The sequence below is a fragment of the Monodelphis domestica genome, chromosome 8 (genome assembly GCF_027887165.1).
Source record: "Monodelphis domestica isolate mMonDom1 chromosome 8, mMonDom1.pri, whole genome shotgun sequence".
NCBI lineage: Eukaryota > Metazoa > Chordata > Mammalia > Didelphimorphia > Didelphidae > Monodelphis > Monodelphis domestica.
The window spans coordinates 21,449,761-21,474,648 of NC_077234.1; the positions used below are offsets into that span (position 1 = coordinate 21,449,761).

General features: G+C 38.6%; 1 protein-coding gene across 3 annotated transcripts in view; it reads right to left on the reverse strand.

Annotated features, from left to right (window-relative positions):
• IFT80 (intraflagellar transport 80) overlaps positions 1–24,888 on the reverse strand; it is a 99,600-nt gene that overhangs the window by 57,984 nt on the left and 16,728 nt on the right. For all 3 annotated transcript variants that reach the window (XM_056807387.1, XM_056807385.1, XM_056807386.1), the window contains 2 exons: positions 9,495–9,605; positions 5,034–5,102 (listed from right to left, as the gene is read on the reverse strand). In XM_056807387.1, the coding sequence (XP_056663365.1) occupies positions 5,034–5,102; positions 9,495–9,605 (180 nt within the window). The remainder of the gene's footprint in view (positions 1–5,033; positions 5,103–9,494; positions 9,606–24,888) is intronic.

The following is a 24,888-nucleotide window of genomic DNA, read 5'->3' on the forward strand; positions in this document are numbered from 1 at the left end:
CCTCCCTTCTCTGGGTCTGACTCTCAATTCACTGAGCCACCCAGCTGCCCCCATCTCTGATTTTATTGAAAACTAAAGCTATTCACCGCCTTCTCTTCTCCTGAACTCTTATCACTCAGATGCTTTCTGCCATTATCTCCTCCTTCACCCTTGTCTCGATGGATGAGGTGGCCCTTTGTCCTTACTAAGGCCAACCCTCTAAATGCAGAAGTGACACCATTCCATCCCATCTTCTCTGAGAGACTGCCCCTTCTACCATACCCCACTCTCTCACTCATCTTCAATCTCTCCCTGTCCAGTGGCTGCTTCTCTACTGCCTACAAGCATGTCTGTGTCTTCCCTATCCTCAAATAAACACCTCACTTTTGATCCATCCATCAATCCCCTCATATCATCCTATATTCTTCTTTCTTATGGCTTGATGGGCTAACTAGAAAAGTTGCCTCTGCTTTCTCTCCTCTCACTCTCTGCTTAACTTTCTCCAGGCTGGCTTCTGAATTGCCTTCTCTGAAGCTACCAATGACCTCTCAGGTGCCAAGTCCAGTGGCCTTTTTGCAATCCTCATCTGTGCTGGCCTTTCTGTAATCTTCGACACTGCTAAACACTCTTTTCTCTCCAGGTTTTCAGGTTACCTACCCCTCCTCTCCTGGTTCTCTTCCTACCTCTCTGAATGCTCTTTCTCAATCTCCTTTGTGGAATCTCCATCCAGGTTTCATCCATTAACTGTAGGTATCTTACAGGGCTTGGTGCTGGAACCTTTTTATTTTCCCTCTATACCATTTTATTTGGTGATTTCTTCAGCTTCCATGGATTCAATCATCATTTCAATACTGATGATTCTCATATCTACTCCTCCAGTCCTCATATATATCTTTGCCTACTTTCACATCCCCAACTGCATACTAGACATTTCGAACAGGATGTCTTGTAGACCCTTTAAATTTATCATGACCAAAACTGAATTTGCTAACTTTTCTCTTAAACCTTCCCTTCTTTCAAACTTCCCTATTATTGTCAAGGGCACAATCTTCCTTCCAATCCTCCAGAATCACAAGCTAGGAGTCATGCCCTGAGTGATTCTCCTAAAAAAAGTAGCTCTATGTCACTTCCCTACTCAGTAAACTCCAGTGGTTCGCGATCACCTTCAAGATTGCCTTAAAAGCCAAATCTCTTGGCTCTGAATATTTTCACTGGCTTTCCTCCATGCCTGGAGCTCTGTTGCTCCTCAGTTCTACCTCCTATGACTTCCCTGACTGCCTTCAATTCTCAGTTAATGTCCCACCTTCTAGAGAAGTCTTTCCCAGGCTTCCTTTACCTTAGTGACTTCCCTCCATTGACTGTCTCCAATTTATCCTGAATAGATTCTTCTTGTACGTATGTGTTTACACGTTGTCTCTCCATGAGCTCCATGAGGGCAGGGACTCTGCTTGTTGCCTTTCTCTATAGCCTCAATATTTAGTACAGTTCCTGGCACAGAGCAGGAACATAAAATGCTATGTGATTGATTCTAAAGCCCAACTCAAATGGCAACTTCTTTAGAAAGCTTTTCCTGACCCTTTCTCTCCACACCATTGGGGGAAAAACTTGCCCTTGAACTTCACAGAAAAGTGAGTCTAAACCTCTTCATTCTCTAATCCACCTTGCATACATGTGGCACCTCATGAATATTACTAAACTTATTTCCTTTGTGTCTACAACTGTCTGGATCACTCATGATGACAGGAATCTGGAACCTAAGTTCCAAGCTCCAGTAACCTAGCATGCAATGTATTTTTTACAATATGGTCCCAACATTCCTTTTCCAACCTTCTTGCTCAATCAGACATTTATATCACGTGTCTGCTATGTGTCAAGCTCCATGCTAAGAGATGAGGATGCAAAGGAAACAGCCTTATCTTCCATGATTGTATTAGAACCTTCATTCCCAATGAAAATGGTTTCCTGGCCAACTTCCCTAACTTGTGCTCTTTCACTTCATGTCACTGATATTTAGACGCGTTTCCTTCCCTTTTAAGGCTCTGGCCATCTTTCAAGCTTGACCACAAACCTTGCTTTTTTCCACAAAGCCTTCCATAAACACCCCAACTGGCCTGGATCTCCCCTCCATCTGCTCTCTCAGAGCATCTGCTATCTTTACTGTATTTCTATACATGGTCTACCTTGTAATGTCAGCTTTCTAGATCTAGAAGCTGGCACATATCTCCCTATTCAACATCATCAAAAGTTCCTGGAACAAAGTGTCCAGAGTTTTTATTTCTTTATGTTCTTCTCAATGCCTGGTGTAGCACCTTGAATGTTATAAACACTTAAATATCTGATTGACTAAATTAAGAAACAATATTTGGTTATGTGTCTTGCCTGCTTCCTACTAAAACAAGAAGAATCTCAAATGAACCACTCACATACCACCAACATAAAATCAAAAGACACTTATTAGGGACTACTTTGCGCACGTCTGTGGTAGGTTGTGGGAGTCCAAAGATCCAAACAGAGCAGCAGGCTCTCAAGGAACTTCCATAATTGATGATACAATTTATATACCTATGAATGATACAAATTATATACCCTAAATACAAAGTTATCTATAAAGTAATACAATGCGGTTTCAAGAGGAAACAAAAGTTAACAACTAAGGAATCAGGAAAAGCTTTATATGCAGAAGACAGCACTGAGCTACACTTTGAGGGAAGCTAGCAATTCAGGGAGACAGAGGTAAGAATGGAGTATAAAGACTGAACACAGAAGATGGCCTTTTGTGGATGTGGAATACCTAGAGAGTGACTTAAAACAAAGAGTAGACAAAAGGAATAATACGAAATAACACTTGAAAGATAAGTAGGTGTGCCATATTATGGAAGGCTCTAAATGCCAGGTGGAAGATTTTATATTTTATCTTGGAGGCAAAAGCCAGCCATTAAAGATGTGAGAGGAGTGAGGGGAGACATAGTTGGATCGTCATTTGAAGAATATCAATTCAGCAGCTGAAAATGGATTAAAAAGGAAGAGACTGAAGACCAAGTGTAGAATGCTACTGTGATGAGTCTGAACTAGAGCAGAGACTGTGAGTGGAGAGATATTGGGAAAGAAGTCCTGATGTAACTCAGGAAATGAATGGAAATAGCTCCCTATTTCTAGAGAGGGGAAAAGGGCATCCATCAAAACATCTACATGCATTTATTGAAAAAAAATCCCAGGGTGATTAGAAGGAGGGTGGTATTATCAGCACTGGTTTTGTGTTTTGTGTGGCTGGGTTGTTGTTTTTTTTTTTTGGAGGGGGGAAGAAGAATATAATAAGTTTGGTTTGGGAAATATTGAGTTTGAGATGATTACATCCAGCTGGTTACATCAAGAATGCTGTTGGTACTACAGGACTAGAATTCCCAAATTGTCCTCCTACCTACCCCTAAACAGATTCAGGATGGCATTCCTGCAATTGGTCAATGGAAAACCCTATTTTTCATTGAATTTAGTTTACTATTCTGCAGGATACTAACTGTGGAAAAACAGGGAGCCACTACAAAAGAAATTCAGGAATGATTCTCCAAATTTTAATGTTCCTCAATAAGTATGATTTGTATAATTTTGTTGTTCAATCATTTTAGTCATGCCCATCTCTTTGTGACCCCATTCTCAGATTTTCTTAGCAAAGATACTGGAGTGGTTTGCCATTTCCTTCTCCAGCTCATTTAATAGATGAGGAAATAGGGCAAAAAGAGTTAAGTGATTTACCCAAGGTTACACAGCTAGCAAGGATCTGGGGACAGATTTGAATTCCCCAAGATGAATCTTCCCAGCATTCCATTCTTTGCACCACCTAGTTGCATACTCCTTTCTAATTTAAAAATTACTACCACTCCTAACCCTTTATCTCTTCACAGAGGGTACACTTGGCATCTATTTCTAGCTCTGAGGCTGTGCATGAGACACAAGACAATTCCATCTCTTCCATAAATGACCCAGCACTTGCTTTGAGGATAATGGCTGAACAATGAGATTAGAATATAGGCTTTAAGGGAAATTAGAAGTGTCTAAGGAAAACTATCCAAATCATTAAAACAGAAAAGAATAATTTTCAAGGATTCTCTACCTATTTATAGATGTTCTTAGAGGTGATACAGTCATCTGTTTCTACCTTGTTCAGTTTACTAATAGAAACCCCACAGTCCCAATGCAGTGTGGCCAAGAGGATGCAGAGGTGGCTTCCAAGTGAGGAAGACCAGGGCTAAAACCTTATCTCCAGAGTATAGTGCACAGTGACAGCAACTCACCTGACCTCTACAAGCTCAAAGCCACTGAGAAGATGCCAGCCTACACTAACGGGGGAATTTCCCCAAATCAGTGGAATCACAGGGCCATGTCCCTATCCACTTTCCCCATTACAGTCGATCTTTTTAAAAATTACTTCCAAACATCATCTGGCAAATCTCAAGAGGAAATATGGTTAATATACTTTTTATTTTAAAAATAATACATATCCCAAATATGCACACCAAACTCTGTTTCCATATCTAGACTAATAGCAATGAACCATGTGTGTTCTTTGTAACCAGGATTTATCAATTTAGAGGAATTATCTGATAGAATTAAAGGATATATATGCTGGGGTTTGAGGGGCAGCCAAGTGGCTCAGAGCCAGGACTAGTGACAGGAGGTCCTGAGTTCAAATATGACCTCCGACACTTCCTAGCTATGTAACCCTGGTTGAGTCACTTAACTCCCATCACCTAGCCTTTACCACCCTTCTGCCTTGGAACTGATACTTAGTATTAATTTTAAGACAGAAGGTAAGGGTTTAAAAAATGAAAAAGAGAATTATTGTTTTTTTTTTTATCAGATCGACTTAAACTTTGAATGTACAAGCTTACTGCCTTCTGTTAAAAACTGTTATGGAACTTTTCTACTGAACAATTACTTAAAATTTTTTTCTTTTAATAACAAATTTCCACTTAAGTTTCCCAAAGTCATATGATCCATATTCTACTGTACAATTTAAAAAATAAATTAAAATTAATATGATTGGTTGTAAAACTTACCTTGTTGAGCTAAAGTGGATCTTAACATCCCAGTCTTTGACCAAATTTTAACTTGTCCATCTTCTCCAACTGTAAAAAATTATGACTTAGTTACTAGTAGCCTCAAATGTTTAAAAGAAAATTTTGGATATACACATAAATAAAAGATAATACAAGAATGAATAATTCTTTTTTTAACTCCAGCACCATTATTTTTGTCAAAATCTCTTTTAAAAGAACCACAAAATACATTTAAAACAATAATTTCATCTGAACATATTTCATTACCTAAATTTCATTTTGTGACCCCAAGTGAGTCACTGACTTTCTTAGTGGTCTAGGCAACTCTCTTAAGACTCAGTTGTAGAGAAGGTGTCAACCATCATTGTTCTTGAGGATTTATCAATTAAATCACAGGTCCAATCTCTATCCGAAATTTCATAACTAAACTTTCATCATTGAGAAATCTCAGAATAATTCTAAATATACTTTTTTAAAGCCCTTACCTTACCTTACTAGATATGAACCTAGGACCTCCCAGGTCTGGCTTTCAATTCACTGAGCCACCTAGCTGCCACTCTACATACACACTGAAAGAACATAGTCACAGTATTCATTGTGAATAGTCACAAGTTAATATCTAAATAATAAAAATCAGTAATCTACATTAGGAAAAAAAGACTTTAAAGCACGAATGAGGAAACCAGAGCTCTGTGCTAAGGCAATATATTTCATTAACTGTACAAAGATGGCTTTTTACTAATTCCCCACCCCAACACCCCCACTTTGACTAGATGGGAAGTACAGTAGCCACGCTTAGGCCAATCTCATTTTGAAGCAGAGATGCTTTAAGCACCTCTTCCACTTTTCCAAGGTGGTGTGATCTGCCTCTTCTTAGGCAGCCTGATGGCCCCCAATCCAGGGAAACTCGCCATCTTGGTGCCAGACTTGACACCAACATCAGATCAGCTTAGCTTACGGTGACTCTGAACTCTCAAATTCAAGTCATCCACCACCTTTGGCCTCACTGCAAGTGGGTACTTCTACACCTAGAGACGTAAATCTTTTACTAATTTGCTGGCAAAAGCCTGGGTTTCACCAATTTCACTTGGATTTGGTTTCTTACAATGTGTCACAACTTTAATAAGCTGGTGATACTGGTGTGCACATGCCTCTACAAGTACAGATCTTGGCCAGCATTTCTCCGGCACTTCTAGCAGTCCTCCATAGAGGGCTTGCCTAATTCCCAGAAGGTCTGAAATCCATTGAAGATACTTTCAACACTCAGATGTCTCTATTTCTGATCCATACATGGGTTCTTCCTTTCCCAAACACAGTCCAGTCTTTTGCTCTCCTCCTTGACAATCGCAGACCCAGCAACAAGTCTGTGAAATGCACACCCCAACCAACTAACTCAATGAATTCCCAGGCCAACACCATGGAGAGCACAATCTGAGAACTAGACTGAGTTCCTCCAGTTCATTTTTCCAGGAAGAATGACCAGGTCAATTCCCAGCAGAACTCCCCCATCCAAAGTGAGCCCTGATCCTAGATTCAGAGCTGCGTAGGCAATGTTTTCATTTCACAGATGAGGAAGCTGAGCCCCATCAGGGAAGTCATTTGCCCCCAGGCCCACATGGCACCGGTCAATGACACTGCCCTATTCCCAGGCGTCCCTCGATGGCAAGATTCAGCTGACTGATAAACACAATTCTGGGTGCAGGGACTAATTCCACATTGCATGCAAGAGGTGGCAATGTGCTCCACTGTGGCAAATGGCTTTTGGAAGTTACCAACAATAAACACTACAGGATTTCCCATGCTCAGAGCAGCTGTTCATCTGTATTTTTCTCTTCTGTTCTCTGCCAAGGAAAAAAATTCTGCCACAGAAATGATATCACAAATATACATGACAGGAAGCAGATACAGCAGATAAGTCAGGAGTGAGAATACTAGCTGCTTGGATGAGGTTCCGGCCCTCAGGCCCTACATCAGAACTACATCCCCAGGTCCATCTGAAATAACTGGCAACTGTGACGGGGCAGCCGTGCTATCAACTCAGGGGGATCCCAGAGAATGGACAAGGCTGGTTAAAGGATAAATATTCCAGTTTTCCAAAACAAGAAAAGAATGAAGTCTGTAAACTCTAGGCCAATAAGTATGAATTTAGCTCTTGACCAAGCTCTCGACTACTTGGGAGGAAGGTTGTCTAATGAACATTTAGGACAGGAAGCAGTAGTGAGGAAGGGCAAGCAAGACTTCAAGAACCAGTAAAGCTAACCTAGGAATCAGATCAGCAGAGAGACAGGAACATCTCCCTGCCTAAGTTACTAATGGCATTTCATGCTATTCTGTGCACATAATGGGGTGATGATAAACCTAAAAATGCCAACAACGGGCTAAGGAGTCACTACTTGACAAAAAAAAAAAACACTAGGAAAATTGGAAAGCAGTCTGGCAAATTAGGTTTAGACCAACAAGTCACACCATCTACCAGGCTAAACTGCAGATGGATATGTGACTGAGTTTATCAAAGGCCACATCATAGAGAGATCCAAGCAGCAAGGGGGAGAAATGCCTTTGCATTATGGATGGAGTAAAGATTCATGACCAAATATGTGGTGGATTGCTAAGGATAAAGTGGTCAATTTTGATTACATAAAATCTGTGTGTCCATATCTCTCATAATAAACTTATTATAAACAAACTTTTATTATAGATTTAAAAGGAAAAGGGAAAGCTATACATAATAGATTTGCAGTATAATGAACAACCCTCTTTTTCTATTCTACTTTGTATGTGGAATGCTGCTCATTTTATTTGATATTTGTTAAATTTAGAAAGAAAAAAATCCAAATTAAAATCTTTGCCCCCTTGCTTTTCTACACAAATTGCTATGATTTTATCTAGTTCTATAAAGAAGTCAATTCGTATTCTTGCTGTTCTTTTGTCAAAACTATTAATTTATTTGGGAGAATACTGGTTTTTATACTATTATTTTGACTAGCCCATTAATTTCACTCTAATTATTTTTAACTTCTTTTACTTGTATTGATAGGGTTTTCTAGTTATCTTTTTTTTTTTAAACCCTTACCTTCCATCTTGGAACCAATACTGTGTATTGGCTCCAAGGCAGAAGAGTGGTAAGGGCTAGGCAATGGGGATCAAGTGACTTGCCCAGGGTCACACAGCTGGGAACTGTCTGAGGCCAAATTTTAACCTAGGACCTTCCGTCTCTAGGCCTGGCACTCAATCCACTGAGCCACCCAGCTGCCCCCTCTAGTTATCTTTTATAGGTCACATTTGTGTTAGAAAAGTCAGTTCCCAGATATACAGTATCAAGGTTTTTCTTTGAAATTGCCTGAACTCTTTTTCACCTGAGTGTGAGCGGCTGAGTTAGCTAAATATAAGGTTCTTTCTTTTCATTATCTTCCTATGTAAAATGCTTAGTGTAGTGAATTATAAATATAGCAATATGCCTTTGTGATCAGTATTTTTAAGTGCAAAATTTTTGTGGCATTAAATCTTGGTTAACTTTTTAACCAACTTACCTCACTTCTTTTATTAATGTTTCTATTTTTCTTGGTTTATTGTATTTGAAATTAATTTTAATACTCTAAAACATATGTTTAAAATAGGCATCCTTGTTTTTATCTATTTTAGTGGAAATGCTGCTAATATTTTTATCTCATATAAAGTGCAGATATAGGCTATAAGTTACAAGAAGATATATTTTAAATGTGTTTAAGAAAAAAATGCCCTCGGGCCTATTGTTTTTCATAGGTGTTTCAGAAAAAAATTATGAATGGATGCTATTTTGTATAGTAAACATGACAGGTGACAGCTCTTCTCTGGTCTGAATGCTCCAAGCCCATCCTGGCCAAAAGTGCTTCCAACCCTTCCCACACACGTATTTACTTATTTTCCATTCTATTTTGAAGTATTGGTAAGTAGGCATGCAGTCATTTGTATTTACTAGTCTCCGTCTATGCTGTTTCCTCCCTACTGAAAACAAGCTCCCTGACGACCATACTCTTGTAGTATCCAAGAACAAGCAATGACGTGGCTGGCTCCCAGCCAGCAGAGATGGCTGAACAAACTGTGACAGAATTTCACTGTATAGTAAGAAAGGAAGAACACAAGAAATGAGGAAAAACACAGATAATGTGTAGAGGTTGTTGCAGGGTAAAACAAATGGGGCCAAAAGCATATCTATCTTGACCACCACGATGCAACAATGGAGGAAGGGCAGATGATGAAGCAGAGGCTAGAGGACCATCAGAGCAAAATATTTTATCTGTTGTCCAACATGACCACTGCGTCTTTATTACTTCATTGTTTTGGGGCTTGGAGGTTGTGGTTAAAAAGAAGGAGTCATTTTATAGGGGAAGTACCCTTCTGGAAATTACTGAATGGAGAGACAAAAAGAATCAATGAAACTTATTTCTCTAAAATATATACTGTTTGTGTCAGATAACTTACCCGTAATCAATGCTGTTCCTTCATAATTCCATCTCCCAGCAAGTACAGCTCCACAATGAGCTTCTACACTTTTTTCCACTCTTCCTAACTTCGAGATCAGGTGAAATTTTCCTGAACAAAAAGTTATATTTCAGAAATTCTTTATGAAGTTAACATACCGTTATGATATAATTTTCATTTGATATAGTGATTTAATATAGTCAATTCTGAATTATACTGAGCAAATATTTAATTCCAAATTTCTTTCCATGTCACACATAATTCACAGGGCTATATTCCCTCACCATCAGTTTACGTGTGATTGTGAAAACCAAATTAATTTTGATATTAGTTTAAGTATAAATAAGAAGGTAATATCCCTGCAAAAATATTAAGTGGTTCAATGCCAGGACAGCTATCAGCATAATATAACATGAAAAAAAATCAAAAGTCACAGTGATTATATCAATAGCTGAAGACAGTCTTTCAAAAATACAAAGTGGAAAAAATATCGCTTTACTTTATATTAAAATATAAGAGAGCATACAAATGAAGAGATGCTCTCTTCATATGATCACAGAATTACAGGGTTGGAAGGGACCTCAGTGCCATCTGGTCCAACCCATATACAAAAAGAATCTCCACTGCAATAATATATTTCATACCCAGAATCTGCTTGAAGACTTTGGGGGAGGAAGGAGGGAGGACTGACAACTTCTCAAGGCAACCCCACTTCCTGAACTACTGAGAGGCAGGAGATAAACCAGAGTCAATATACACAAAGCCATTTTGGGAATATTTAGTGATCAGACTGAGCAGACAACAAATGGATGGAAAAAAAGCTGCACAGATTTTTCTAAGGAGGAACTCTTGCATGGACTAAATGGATTTGGGGGTCTGTCCCAGCTCCTGAAGCACTCATCTATATTCCTAAGGGCAGGACTGAGCCCTCTCTCCCTGTGGAGACTCTCCAGGACATTCTCTCCAACATGGAGGGAACTTGCTATTCAGCTCCTGGACAGCACCAGCAGCAGTCTGAGTGGGCAGAGGAGAACTGAACCATATCCAGAAGGAAGGCAGGACAGAGCGAAGGAGTGAACAGCAGAGTGATCAGCGATCACAAAATCATATTCTTTGGGAGGAGGCAGCAGTATCGCTTGGACAAGTTTGAGCCTCCGGCAGTACATAGCCAAAGGAAAACATGCACTTGAACACAGAAACGCTATTATGGTGAGCTGGGAAGTCTTGTCTCTCTTTCAACTTATCACAACTCTTCTGACAAAAGAAAAAAGGCTTTCGTGGTGGGTGCAACTGAGGGCCATCAAGGCCACAGGCAGGGAAATTCTGTGACTTGTGGCTGAAACAGAAAAACTTCTGAGTGTGTGGATTCAGAATGAGACCCAAATGCACGTCCCACCTGTGAGCTGGGCCACCATTCAAGAAGAAGCCAAGCTTTTAGATGCTGTGAAACAGCAATGTGGTGATGGGCCAGAAGGATGAAGACTGAGAGAAGGTGTGTGACTTTAGAGGCAACGAGAGCCTGCATCCTACCAGAGCTAGACAGACTAAAGGCTTCTGATGGCACAGAGTACAAATGGTTTTAGAGGCCAACAAAGTCCAAAGAAGTTGATTTTGTCCAAAATCAGACAACTAATTTCAATCCAGGTTCTCTGCCATCAAATGCCAAATCCTACTTCCAACACTACAAACTAGTCAGCTCAGTGGTACAACAGAGAGAAACTGCTGGACTTGGAGTCAGGAAGACCTGAGTTCAAATTCTGTCTCAAACAATTTACTAGTTGTATAACCCTGGGCTAGTCACAACCTCATTCAACCTTAATTTCCTAATCTGTAAAATGGAGATTATTAATGCCCATCTTACGGGGTGCTGTGAGGACTGAATGAGACAATACATGTAAAAGTGTAAATCTTAAAGTAATAAATAGATTATTATGTTGCCTCTGTTTTGGAACAACTTAAACTATAAGACCTCACTCAAAACAAAACAAAAGAATGGGAATTTAAAGTGGCAATGAGCCCTAAAAGGCAATAAACACCCCCAATTCAGATCTATCTCCTCAACATTTTCTTAAAGATGACTATTGACACTTTCCCCCCAAAAAAAGTCCTTTTGAATTCTATAACTTAAAGAAGGCTTTTTCTAATTCTAGCTTTGGCAAATCATACTACGGTCTACAGTTTCTTCTTCTTTAAAATGACAGACAAAACAAGATCTTTAAGGCTCCTTCAAGTTGGGCACCCTGTAATCCTATGATCTATTAAATGAGAATCATGGGGAAGGTAAACATTGACAGCTTGGTTCACTATACTCTGATAATACTAAATAGGATTCTGTATGATAAGTGATTTGCTGAGCCCTTGTAAAGCAAGTTGTATTCTTTTAGGAAGCTCTCTGTTGTGTGCATACTCATTAGAGAGGCTGGCTGCAATGATTTCTTTAATAAATCGGGCACAAGAAGGATGGTCAGACGGGCCATCATCCCTTCCTCCACCACCAGTTTCATGGGATGATGGGTCACATGTGGCACTCTCCCAGGAGTACAAAGAAGCCGAAGACCCTCAGCCATGACTCTCAGTCTCATCTCTGATCTTAAGTTCTGCTGACACCATAGGCATCATTTTTGAAACATCAGGAAAGATGGTCAGTCATTTCGGACAGAATGACAGCATTAGCCCAGTAACAAAAATGAAACAGCAAACCAAATCACCAAAGAGAAATGAGGTCACAGCAGCAGTCAGCAGCTAAGTGGAAACATCACATGAGTTGTTCCCAGATTGCCTTAGTCTCTGTAACATGGCAGAAATAATGGCCAGTAGAATTTCCCTTTCTGAGCTGTGGGGAGGCTCCCAGGAGCTTCTGGGCACCAAGCACTTTGCAAACATCACTCACAGCGCTGCACGCATGCCCGCCTTTTTCCATTTAAAAGTGATCCAATGCTACTCCAAAAGACTAGTCTCCACTTTTCAACCTTTTCAACCAGCTATTTGAAAAGATCATCCAGGTCAAGTTTTGAAGACCCAAAATTGAGTTTTACTCTGGTCATCCATTCTATGTCTAGTTTAGTCCAGCATTTTCTTTCTTTTTCTTCTTTTTTTTATCCCTTATCTTCTGTCTTAGAATCAACACTAATGAAAAGTTTCAAGGCAGAAAAGTGGTAAGGAGTAGAAAAGGAGGTCAGTGACTTACCCAGAGTCATTCAGCTAGGAAGTGTCTTAAGGCCAAATTTGTCGGCCAAACATTTTCAAATGAGCCACCGACAAACCAAAGAATAACAGCACTTAAACTCCAAACAAAGGGTTTCATATTTAATCCTGGAACTGATAGGAGCCTCTGGAGTTTATTGACTAGGGGACAACATGGTCTAATTCCTTCATTAAATTCTATTAAAAAACTTTGTTTACTATATGAGAAATTATGTACAAATATGGCAGAAATAAAAAAAAATATATCAGAATAGGATACTGACCTATTGGCAATGGGACAATCCAAAAAGACTCATGACAGGGAATGCTATCCATCTCCAGAGAAAAGAACTATTGGAGTTGTCTTTCACATCAGTGTATTTATGGTTTTATTTTAGGGTTTGGGAATTCTGTTTTGCATGACAATAAAAATAAAAATTTTTAAACTTACTGAAAGGGCTATACCTATCAAATTATTGAGAGGATATTTTAAGTAACTATAAAGAATGACAAAATTCATTTGGAAAAATAAAAGATTTAGACTCTCAAGGGAGATAATGGCTTTTAAAAGTAAAAAATAAAAGAGGAATGGCACTTCCAAACATCATATTTTCCTATAAAATAGTATTTATCAAAACTATTAGATTCTGGTTGAAAAATAGAAAACTAGCTCAGAACAGGCTATATAAGTTTGGATTATAAATAGCTAAATTCAACCAGCAAATATGTGATAAGGCTAAAAAAAAAACACATGCAAATGAACTCCCTATTTAATAAGAACTGCTGGTAAAGTAGGAAAGTAATTTTATCAGGAATTAGGTTTAGACCAGTACCATAGATCATGATCTACAATAAGCCAAAATAGCTATGGGCCATCATCACATCATAAAAATATTAGAAGAAAATCAAATCAGGTACTTTTCCCAGCTATGTACAGGGAAGATTTTTTAACCAAACAAGAGCTAAAGGTAATCATCAAATTGAAGAGAGATAACATGATTATCTATTAGCAGAATAGATTACTAACAGAACTAACACTATCATCCAAGAATATGTACAAGCACTTTGTACTTGTACATAGAATTATTACAAATTACAAAAGAAAAATTACAAATTATTAACATTCTCTAAAAGATTATTCCAAAGTAATTAGTAAGAGAAATGCAAATCAAAATAACTTAAGATTTCACTTCACACCCAGGAAATTGTCAAAGACCCCAAAAGATGAAAATTCATCCTTAAAGGGTTGTGCAAATCAATACAGTGAACTGAACTATTAAAATATGGCCTTATATTTCTTTTAAGATACAGTAAAATCAATCGCATACAAGAAAATGTCAGACTATGACTATTGCTATAATAAGGGATTCATTGAACTAGATGACCTTTATATGTAGTATTTAACATTACTGCCTCTCTGCAAAGAAAGAAAAAACTGTAAACTGATCCAACCATTCTGAAAAATAATCTGGAACAATGCCCAAAGAACCATAAAACTATGCCTACCCTTTGACCCAGCAATACCACTGCGAGGGCTGAATCTCAAAGAAATCAAAAATAGGGGGAAAGGATCTACTAGAACAAAAATATTTATAGTAGCTCTTTTTGTGGTGGCAAAGAACTGGAAACTGAAGGGGTGTCCATTGATTGGGGGATGGCTAAATAAGCTGTGGTATCTGATGGGGATGGAATATAATTGTGCTGAAAGGAATGATGAACTGGAGGAATTCCATGTGAACCAGAAGAACCTCCATGAACTGATACAGAGTGAAAGGAGCAGAACCAGGAGAACATTATACACAGACGAATACATTGTAGCACAATTGAATGTAACTGACTTTCCTACTAGCAACAATGCAATGACCCAGGAAAATCCTGAGGAACTTAGGAGAAAGAATGTATCCACATTCAGAGAAAAAACTGTGGGAGCAGAAACACAGAGGAAAAACATAGGATCAATCATGTGGTTCAATGGGGACGTGATTGGGATTTTGGCTTTAAATGATTACTCTTTTGCAAATATGAATAACATGGAAATGGATTTTGGACAATGATATATGTATAACCCAGGGGAACTGTTTGTGGGCTCAGGGATGGGGGAGCAAAGGGGGGATCATGAATCATATAACCATGGGAAAACATTCTAAATAAATAAATTTAAATAAAAATAAAAGTAAAGAGTTGGGGGATGGCTAGATAAACTGTAGTAAATGCTTTTAATGGAATATTATTGTGCCATAAGAAATGCTGAACAGATTCAGAAAAACCTAGGAAGTCTTATATGAAGGATGCAAAATGAAGTGAGCAGAATCAGAAGCTGCATACAGTTGATGAAGCACTGTGAAGGACTAGACAACGAACTAAGTGCAAAATTCCAAGATCATCCTTGGGACTCTGGATGAAAAGTGCTCTCCCCAGCCAGACAGGAACTGGCGGAGATCCAAATGTGCTGCTGCCCACTTTATTTTCTTCATGAGGTTGTTTTCTTGTATGTGTGATGTGTCTTCTGTCATAGCATGAGGAATATGGAAATGTGTTTTGCATCACAGCATTGATATAACCTCTATCAGACTATTTACTGTCTCAAGGAGGGGGGGGCAAGGAAGGGAGTGGGGATAGAATCCAGATTATGAACTATCATAGAACAATTGTTAAAAATTGTTTCTAAGGCATTTTTTTAAACAATAGGAAATTCCAGCTTGCTCTCCAGAATGGCTGTTTTTCTTTTACATATTTTCTTTCATTCACAGTTTTTCTTTCTTCATAGAAAGGCAGGAATGTTAAAGTACACAAATAAAGGTCATCTCGTTCAATATAGGAATCCCTTATTACAGCAATAGAATTTCTTACCCTACCCATTCACAACTTCCCCCTTAGAAATACATTCATTACAGTTGGAATCCTGGACAGGGCTCTGGCAGTGGCTCAGGTCTCAGTAATTACTACATTTTGTGAGTAAGGCCAAGGTACCCATCAGCCCCATCATCACACCACCGCTGGGTCTGTGCAATATTCCCTACAGTGCACGTGTCAGATACTCCCCAGATTAAAACGTCATGGGGAAACATTTAACAAGATCAATAAGAATACAGTACAACACAGATCGAATTAACTTGTCCTTTTCTAAAAGTCACTGTGTGGCAGCAGGGATCCCTTCCTGCCTTTGTCACCCCGGGGCCCCAGATCACTTCTTTCATGTAGATTATTACAAATATCCTGCAGCCTCCTTATGTGGACCACCCATTTCTCCATTGTCCTCTATATCACTCTCAATACTGATTATTTGGAGATTGTGTTGTTCATATTCCCAACTGTCCAGCATCACCAGGGCAGCAAAAGTGTTCATAATAACTAATAGCAGCTAATATTTACATAATGCTAAGCACTAAACACTCTACAATTATTTTCACAATTCTCTCATTTGATCCTCACAACCCTGCTCAGAAGTAGGTACTATATTATTGCCCTCATTTTACAGATAAGGAATCTGAGACAAACAGTGTCCAGGATCACACAGCTAGTAGGTGTCTGAAGCCAAATTTGAACTTGGTTTTTCTTAGCTCCCAACCAAGGTAAGCTAGACATGGCCAAACAGGAGATGGAAAGATTAAATATTGACAGCTTGGGGGTCAGGGAACTTAAAAGGATGGGAATGGGTGAACTTAATTCAGGTGATCATTATATATATATACTACTGTGAGCAAAAATCCTTCAGGACAAATGGAGGAGTCCTCATAGTCAATAAGAGGGTGAGAAAAGCAGTACTAGGCCACAATCTCAAAAATGACAGGATTAAATCTGCTCAAATCCAAGGAAAACTATTCAACATCACAGTAATACAAGTCTATGCTCCAGCCACTGATACTTGAAGAGGCCAAAGCTGATCAGTTCCATGAAGACCTACAACATTTTCTGTAAAGAACACCAAAAAGGATAGGAGATTAGAATGCTAAAGTAGGCAAATAAAAAGATCGTTGGAATAACGGACAAGTTTGGCCTGGGAGTACAAAATAAAGCAGGAGAGAGTCTAATTAGAATTTTGTCAAGATAACTCACTGGTCTGAACAATCTTTTGCAACAACCCAAAAGGCAGCTCTACACAGAGACATCGCCAGATGGTCAATATCAAAATCAGACTGGTTTCTGCAGTCAAAGGTGGAGAAGCTCCAAACAATCAATTAAAACAAAACCTGGAGCAGACTGTGGCCCTGGTCACCCCTTATGAACACAAAATGGAAATGACACTAGATTTAGGGGATTAATCTAGTAGATAGAATACCTAAAGAACTATGGACAGAGGTCAACAATACTGTATAAGAAGCATCAACCAAAAACATCCCCAAGAAAAGAAGAAGAGCAAGAAAGCAAAATGGCTATCTGATGAGTCTTTATAAATAGCTAAGGAAAAAAGGAAAGTGATCAAAGGCAAAAGAGAAAGAGCTACCCAACTATATAGAATTCCAGAGAAAAGCAAGAAGAGATAAGGAGATTTTTACAAAGAATTTTACAAAGATTTTACAAAGATAAGGAGATAATACAAAGAAATAGAAGAGAACGAGATTGGGAAAGATAAGAGATCTCATCAGGGAAGTGAGAAATATCAAGGAACTGTTTCATGCAAAAATGGGCCCACAAAAAAGACAAAAGTGGTCAAGTCTTAAGAAGAGGTGGCAAGAATATATAGAAGACCCCAAAAAACCACAATGATGTGGTTATTTGGAATCAGATATCCTAGAGAATGAAGTGAAGTGGACCTTAGAAAGTGTTGCTAACAATAAGGCTAGTGGAGGTGAGGGTATTCCAGCTCAGTTATTTAAATTCCTAAAAGATGAGGTTGTTTAAGTGCTACATTCAATATGCTAGCAAATTTGGAAAACTTTGAGAGTGGCCAGTAGATTTGAAAAAGATCAGTTTATGTCCCAATCCTAAAGAAGGGCAATACCAAAGAAAGTTCCAATTACTGTGACAAGGAAATCACTTTAAAAGACTGATATATAAAATTTTAAGGTTTACATTACAGAGTGATGGAGTAATTTCACATGACAGCATGGTCATGCTTAAGATTCTGCATGCTAAGCTTCAACAATATATAAACCAAAAATGGCCAGAAGAGCAAGCTGAATTTCAAATAGTCAGAGGAACTAGAGACCAAATTGCCAACATTTGCAAGATTATGGAGAAAGCAAGGGGAGTTCTAGAAAAACTTCTACTTCTGTATCATTGACTAGACTAAATAAAGCCTTGGACTTTATGGATCACCACAAAATGGGGCAAGTCCTCAGAGAGATGGGAGTAAATAAATCATAACTTATTTGTCTACTGAAGAACCTGTAAGAAGGTCAAGAAACAGCTGTTAGAACTGAATGTGGACCAATTGATTGGTAAGGAGTTACAAAAATGTCTACTGCATCTCTTTTGGCGGTAGCAAAAAATTGGAAATTGAGAGGTTGTCCATCAGTTGGGGAATGGCTGAATAAGTGGTGGCATAGTGCTATGAGAAATGACAAGTGGCATAATTTTGGAAAAATATAGAAAGGCCTATATGAACTGATACAAAGTGAAGTACACAGACCTAAAAGAAAACTTTTCACAGTGACAGCAATATTTTTTGATGAACAACTGTGAATCACCTAGCTGTTCTCAATCATACAATGATTCAAGGACAGTCTCAAAGATTCATGATGAAAGATACCATTAGCCCTTCAAGAAAGAATTGATAGAGTCCAAATACAGAATGAAACACACTATATTTATCTTTCTTTCTTCTTTTTTTGTTCTCTCTTCCACAAAATTACTAACATGAAAAAATGTATGATTTCACATTTACATGATTGCACATGTAAAATTTAAATCAGATAGCTTACCATCTTAGGGAGGGAGGAGAGGTATGAGGGAAGGAAGGTAGGAAAGGAGGGAGTGAATTTGGGAATTTAAAAAATTTTTAATATTAAAAATTGTTTTTACATGTGATTGGGGGAAAATATTGATTTTTTTTAAATCTACAAGAGTTTGGAGAAGCAAACATACAAATACAATAAAACATCATATTCTTGGGCTCAAAGACTACTGTAAACAGCAACTACAGTTATGAAATTAAAAGTCTCCTGCTCCTTGCAAAAACTAGGGCAAATTTGGAAGGCATACTGAAAAGCAGGGACATCTTTGCTGACAAAGATCCATATAGTCAAAGCTATAGTTTTTCCAGTAGTAATGGATGGCAATGGGAGCTGAACTATAAGGAAAGCTGGGTACAGCAAAATAAATACTTTTGAAATGTGGTGTTGGAGAAGACTTTTTTTAAAAGACATTTTATTTTCCCAATTATATGTAATAATTTTTCCACATATTTTTTTTTACCCTTACCTTCCATCTTGGAATCAATACTGTGTATTGGTTCTAAGGCAGAACAGTGGTAAGGACTAGGAAACGAGGGTTAAGTGACTTGACCAGGGTCACACAGCTAAGACGTGGGTGAGGTCAGATTTGAACCTAGGACCTCTCATTTCTGGGCCTGGCTCTCAATCCACTGAGTCACCCAGCTGCCTCCCACATGTTTTCTGAAGTGATATGATCCAAATTTTCTCCCTCCCCTCCTCAGAGATGGTAAGCAATTTGATCTGGATTATACATGTATTATAATGCAAAACATACTTTCATATTAGCCATTGTCATATAAAACACAAATACCAAAATAAAGGCATAAGTAAACTAATATTAAAAATGACTCCAACAGTTCTTTTTCTGGAAGTAGACAACATTCTTTGTCATAAGACCTTCAGAATTGTCCCAGGTCAGTGTAATTACTGAGAGTAGCTATGTCTATCACAGCTGATCATCATATAATACTACCGTTACTGGGTACAATGGTCTCCTGGTTCTGCTGTATTTCACTCTGCATCAGTTCATGTAGATCTATCCAGCTCTTTCTGAAGTCATCCCGCTCATCTTTTCTTAATAGCACAATAGTATTCCATCACCACCATATACCACAATTTGTCTAGTCATTCCCCACTGATAGACATTCCCTCAATTTCCAATTCTTTGCCATGACAGAGCTGCTATAAATATTTTTGAACAAGTAGGTTCTTTACCCTTTGGGGTACAGACTTAGTAATGGTATTGCCAGGACAAAGGGTATGCACTGTTTTATAGCCTTTCAGGCATAGTTTCAGATTGCCTTCTAGAATGGTTGGATCAGTTCACAACTTTACTAACAATGTATTAGTGTCCCAATTTTGCCATCTCCCCTCCAACATTTATCACTTTCCTTCACTGTCATGTTGGCCAATCTGATAGGTGTGAGGTGATACCTCAGAATTGTTTAAATTTGTATTTCTCTAATCAAGATTGAGTGAGAACATTTTTTCATATGATTATTGATAGCTTTGATTTCTTCATCTGAAAATTGCTTGTTCATATCCTTTGACCACTTGTCAATTGGGGAATGGCTTGTATTAGTATAAATTTGGCTTCATTCTCTATATAGCTGAGAAATTAGCTTTTTATCAGAAACATTTGTTATAAAATATTTTGCCAGTTTGTTGTTTCCTTTCTAATCTTTGTTACATTGATTTTGTTTGCACCAAACCTTTTAAATTTAATATAGTTAAAAGTATTCATTTTATATCTTATAATGTTTTCTATCTCTCTTTTGGTCATAAATTCTTTCCTTTGAAGACTTTTGAGAAAGCAAGGAGATCAAATAAGTCAAAGCTTAAAGAAATTAATTCAGACTATTTATTGGAAGGACATAATACTGAAGCTAAAGTTTAAATATTTTGGCTGCATAATAAGAAGACAGAACTCAAAGGGAAAGACTCTGATATTGGGAGAGACTGAAGGCAAAAAGAGATGGGGATGGGCAGAAGATGAGAAGGAAAGAGTTATGAAAGCAACAAGCATGAGCTTAGACACACTCCAAGATTCAGAGGAAGATAGAAGGGCCATGGTTTATGTCAGGGATGGCAAACCTTTTAGAGACAAGAGTGATGGGTCACATCCCTATCCTAACCCTCAAAAGACTCAGTGATGGATGTGCCCCCACCCCCTCCTTACCCCAGACAGGGAAGGGAGGAAGCATTCCCATTGGCTGCTGGGCAGAGGGGTGAGGGAAGTAAGCAATGTCATCAAGTGCATGGAGATGGGGAGGGGAACAACTCTAACAATTTCTAGTAACAAACTCTGGAGAGCAATTACAGGTGTGCCCACAGCAAGAGCTCTTTGTGCCTTTTTGGGCACACATGCCATAGGTTTGTTATCACATGTCTATGAGGTCATGAAGAGTTATACTTTGAAAGACTGAACAACAAAAAATTCCTGGATCCAAGCCTGGGTCTCTATCCATTGTTCCACCTAGCTACTGTTTTAAAATAAGGGCCCTGTGTATTCAAGACTATAGAGGAAATAGATGAGTCTGTGTACAAGGAATTTGGGGAAAATATTTGCTAAATATAGGCCCACGGTTTTGAAACAGAAATAGACCATCAGGATGTATTTTATTCTCCTCTCCAAATTGGCAACAATAAGAAAATTGAACTGATTTTATCTTGAAGGCATCCATTATTTTAGAGATTCCTGCCTACCCAGAATATTCTGACAAGATTAACTACAGAAAAAACTCTTAACCCACTGGAAGAAACTTCATCTTTAGCAACTCCTTGGACTCCAAGGTTAAAGCACTTGATGATTCAGTCAGTATAACTTCCCAAAGAAGGAAAGTGACTGTTCAGTCTCACTTGATAGCCAGCTTGAGCTTTCCTTTTGACTTGAAATATTGCCCTAAGGTTAGGGAAAACGCAGCATACAGATGCACTCCATTTGTTGGGGCCTTTGCAATCCACCTGGCAAATGCCCACCAACTGATTATAATTAAACTTTTTATCTTCTATGGTTACTCTCTCATTTATTGACCTTCAGTCCAAGGCACCAAAGTGAGAAGGATAAATCCCTGTGAGGATCTTAGAGTCTTCAAGATGAGGAATTCCCCAATAAGAGCAAGTTGGGATTATTAAAAGCTTCCAGTCCTTCTGCTCTCACCTCTGGGAATAGTTTAAAAACCCTAGAAGTGTTTTCTATTGCCTTAGGGTACAATATGAAACCAATTCAGCCACTCTTTAAAGTGTTCTAATTTTCTCTGAAGAGAACATTAGAGCTAGCCTTTCACTTTGCTAAAAACTTCCTTTTGTCTCTGAATTTCATTATCATAAGAATTTAAAATAAAAAATGTGATTAAAATGCAATAAAAATTATAATTAACAAAGGAAATTTGATCAAAAGATGGAGGTCTAAATGGAGACCAAAAAAATTCAGTGTATTTTTCAGTTAAAGGTCAAATTAGAAAAACAATAAAATACTACATATTAGGGATAACAACAATATAAATGCAACATCAAAATTTATAGGATGTGATCAAAGCAGTACTCAGATAAATTTATATCCCTGAAATCTTGTATTAACAATAGAGAGAGAACATTAATGAGATGGGTTTAAAGTCTAAAAAAAGCTTTCTATAATATAATAATTTTTTTTTTAACTATCTGGTCCTGGATTTTAAAAAAAGATGAAAGGAACAATTAGACAACTCGGAACTAAAAACACATAATAGGTAACTGTTCTAAAACTATGAGAAAGAAATTCATTTTCAATTAAGATTACCAGGAAAATTGAATATCAATATGGAAAAAATAGAATTAAATCCTTATCTCCCAGCATATATGATATTAAATTCCAAATGAATCACTAACCTAAGTATTCAAAATAATTATTTAAAATAGATTTTGGAATGTCTTTAACAATCCTAGAAAGGTAAAAATTCTTGCCTTCTCAACAAAGAACTTACAGGAGACAAAAAAATTAATTTGATTATGTGAAAATTATAAAAACCTTTATACTGCAAAACCCAACACATAAAAATCAACATCTCACACCACATACCCTACTAAGCTCAAAAAGGGAAGCATGACCTAGATATAGAAGAACATATGAACAAACAAAAGAATAAAGGAAAGATATACGTTTTGGAAGTTTATGGGTGGTAGAAAGTTCTTGACCACACAAAGAGATAATCTTAAAAGATAAGATGGACAATTTTGATGACATAAAAATAAAGTTTTGTACAAAGTCAATGTCACTAGAATTATATGGGAAACAGTATGACTGAGGAAAAAAAACCTTTATGGCAAATTTCTTTAATAAAGGACTAAAATTCAAATATAGGGAACTGATGCAAACACAGAAAAAAAGGAACTGTTCCCAGCATTTGAAGAGGCAGTCCTCAAAAGATATTCCATCTCTCCACTTCAGGGATTCTCTCTGGCTATCTTCCATGCCTGGAGATGCTCTCTCTCCTTACATTTAACTACTAATCTCTCTGACTTCCTTTATGTCCCAACTAAAATCTCTCTTAATTCCAATGCTTTCCCTCCCCAAATTATCTATTTATCCTGTATCTTACTTTGTTTGTATGTTATCTCCTCCATCCAATTGTAAGCTCCTTGAGGGCAAAGTCTGTATTTTCTCTCTTTTTGGATCCCCAATATTTAGTACAGTGCCTGGCAGAGAGCATAGACTTAATATTTATTGAAAGATTGATGCTGAAGTCCCAGAATCATTCTTTTCATCTATCTGAACACTGAATGTCCAACATGTATCATCCTGGTTTCTGACTTCAAGAACTGTGCACTCCCATTCCCCCCAGGATAAGAGGATCAGCTGAAAGGACCCCCACCTTGGCTTTGGCCTCTCCCCTGCTCTCAGCTCCTCTCTGGATGGAGGGCTGGATAGTGGAATACCAACTCCTTGAGCCTCCCACTGGAGGGGATTCAGTGCTTGGCAGGCTCATCAGCTCCACAAACATCACACCTCTGCTCGGGTACCTCCTTGCCTCCCCTCCAGCCCTCGCCCCTTTTCAGCTTCCTTCTGTGTACTGTTCCCCCTCCCCTTAGATGTAAGCTTCTTGAGAGCAGGGGTGTCTTTTTTACTATTATTTGTATCTCTGGCACTTAACATGGTGTCTGGCATGTAGTCAGCACTTCAAAAATGGTTACTGAAAGGAACGGAAAAGAAGAAATTCAGGCCATCAACAATCATTTGAAAAAATGTTCCACAAAACAAATAATTAAAAGGACTAGGAGATTCTGCCTCACACAATAAGATTGGCAAGATGACCAAAAAAGGAGTTTTGCCTCCCTACAACAATTCAATAAAGCAACTCAAGAAACACGGAGGCCTTTGACTCCTGCCACCCTACCACTGAAAGGGCAACCTGCTTAGATTAATTTGTTTTCAGTTTTACCACTGGGGAGCCTGAGTCCAACACTTTTTTGGCAACTCTTCATCTGATACAACCAGAGGGCGATGATCCCAGACCACTCACAACAAAGATGCCATGGCTGAATGGGTGAAAAAGGAAGGATTCTTCTTTTCCGCTCTCTCTCTTTTATCCTCTCTCCCAGAAATGGCCTTGGAGCCAGGCCTGTAGGGGGTGGTACAACCCACCAGCCTGGCAAAGGAAGCCTCAAGAAGTCAGAGTGCCTAAGCCTCAAACTCCCAGGGCTGTGGAAGACAAACAACCCAGAAGAGAAATGGACACCAACCAGATTCACTTCTTGGAGGCAGGGGAAATGAAGTCCATCCCCTCTCCTCAGTTCAGTCCATGGCATCCTCACTGTGGATGAGCTGGGTGGCAGAAGGAGCAATCCTATTTACAGTAAATTGTTTTTTAACCAACAAAGCACTTTATTTTGGATGGAAATGTTTGTTCCCAGGCTCTGCCAGCATCTAGGAGCTTCTTGGGTCCCAAGAGTACTGGAAGGGTTTCTCCTGGTTAGTAAATCAAAGAGGTGATACTGTCTTGGGGATGTCTGCTGAGAAAGAGGCCCAGCAATGAAATGGGGCAGCTGGAGAGTGCTGAGGACTACATTGGTGGGGGAAGAGTTTTGTTTAATTTAACCAGGCACGCAGCAGGCAGCAAGTTACTGAGTCCAAACACTCGCCTGGTCAGCCTCAATAATAACGTCCTGAGACCATGGAGGCAGAGGTCTGGTGCTTTGGAGGCAGGCAGTGAATGGAAGAGCTGGAAGATCACTGGAGGAGGACAGAACAGGATCCTCAGAGCTGGCTGAGTGGGGGGAGATACCCTGGGGCCAGGGCACTGTGGAAAACTTCCCACATGGTCTGCGTGAGCTGTAAGCAAGCAAACATCTATCCAAAC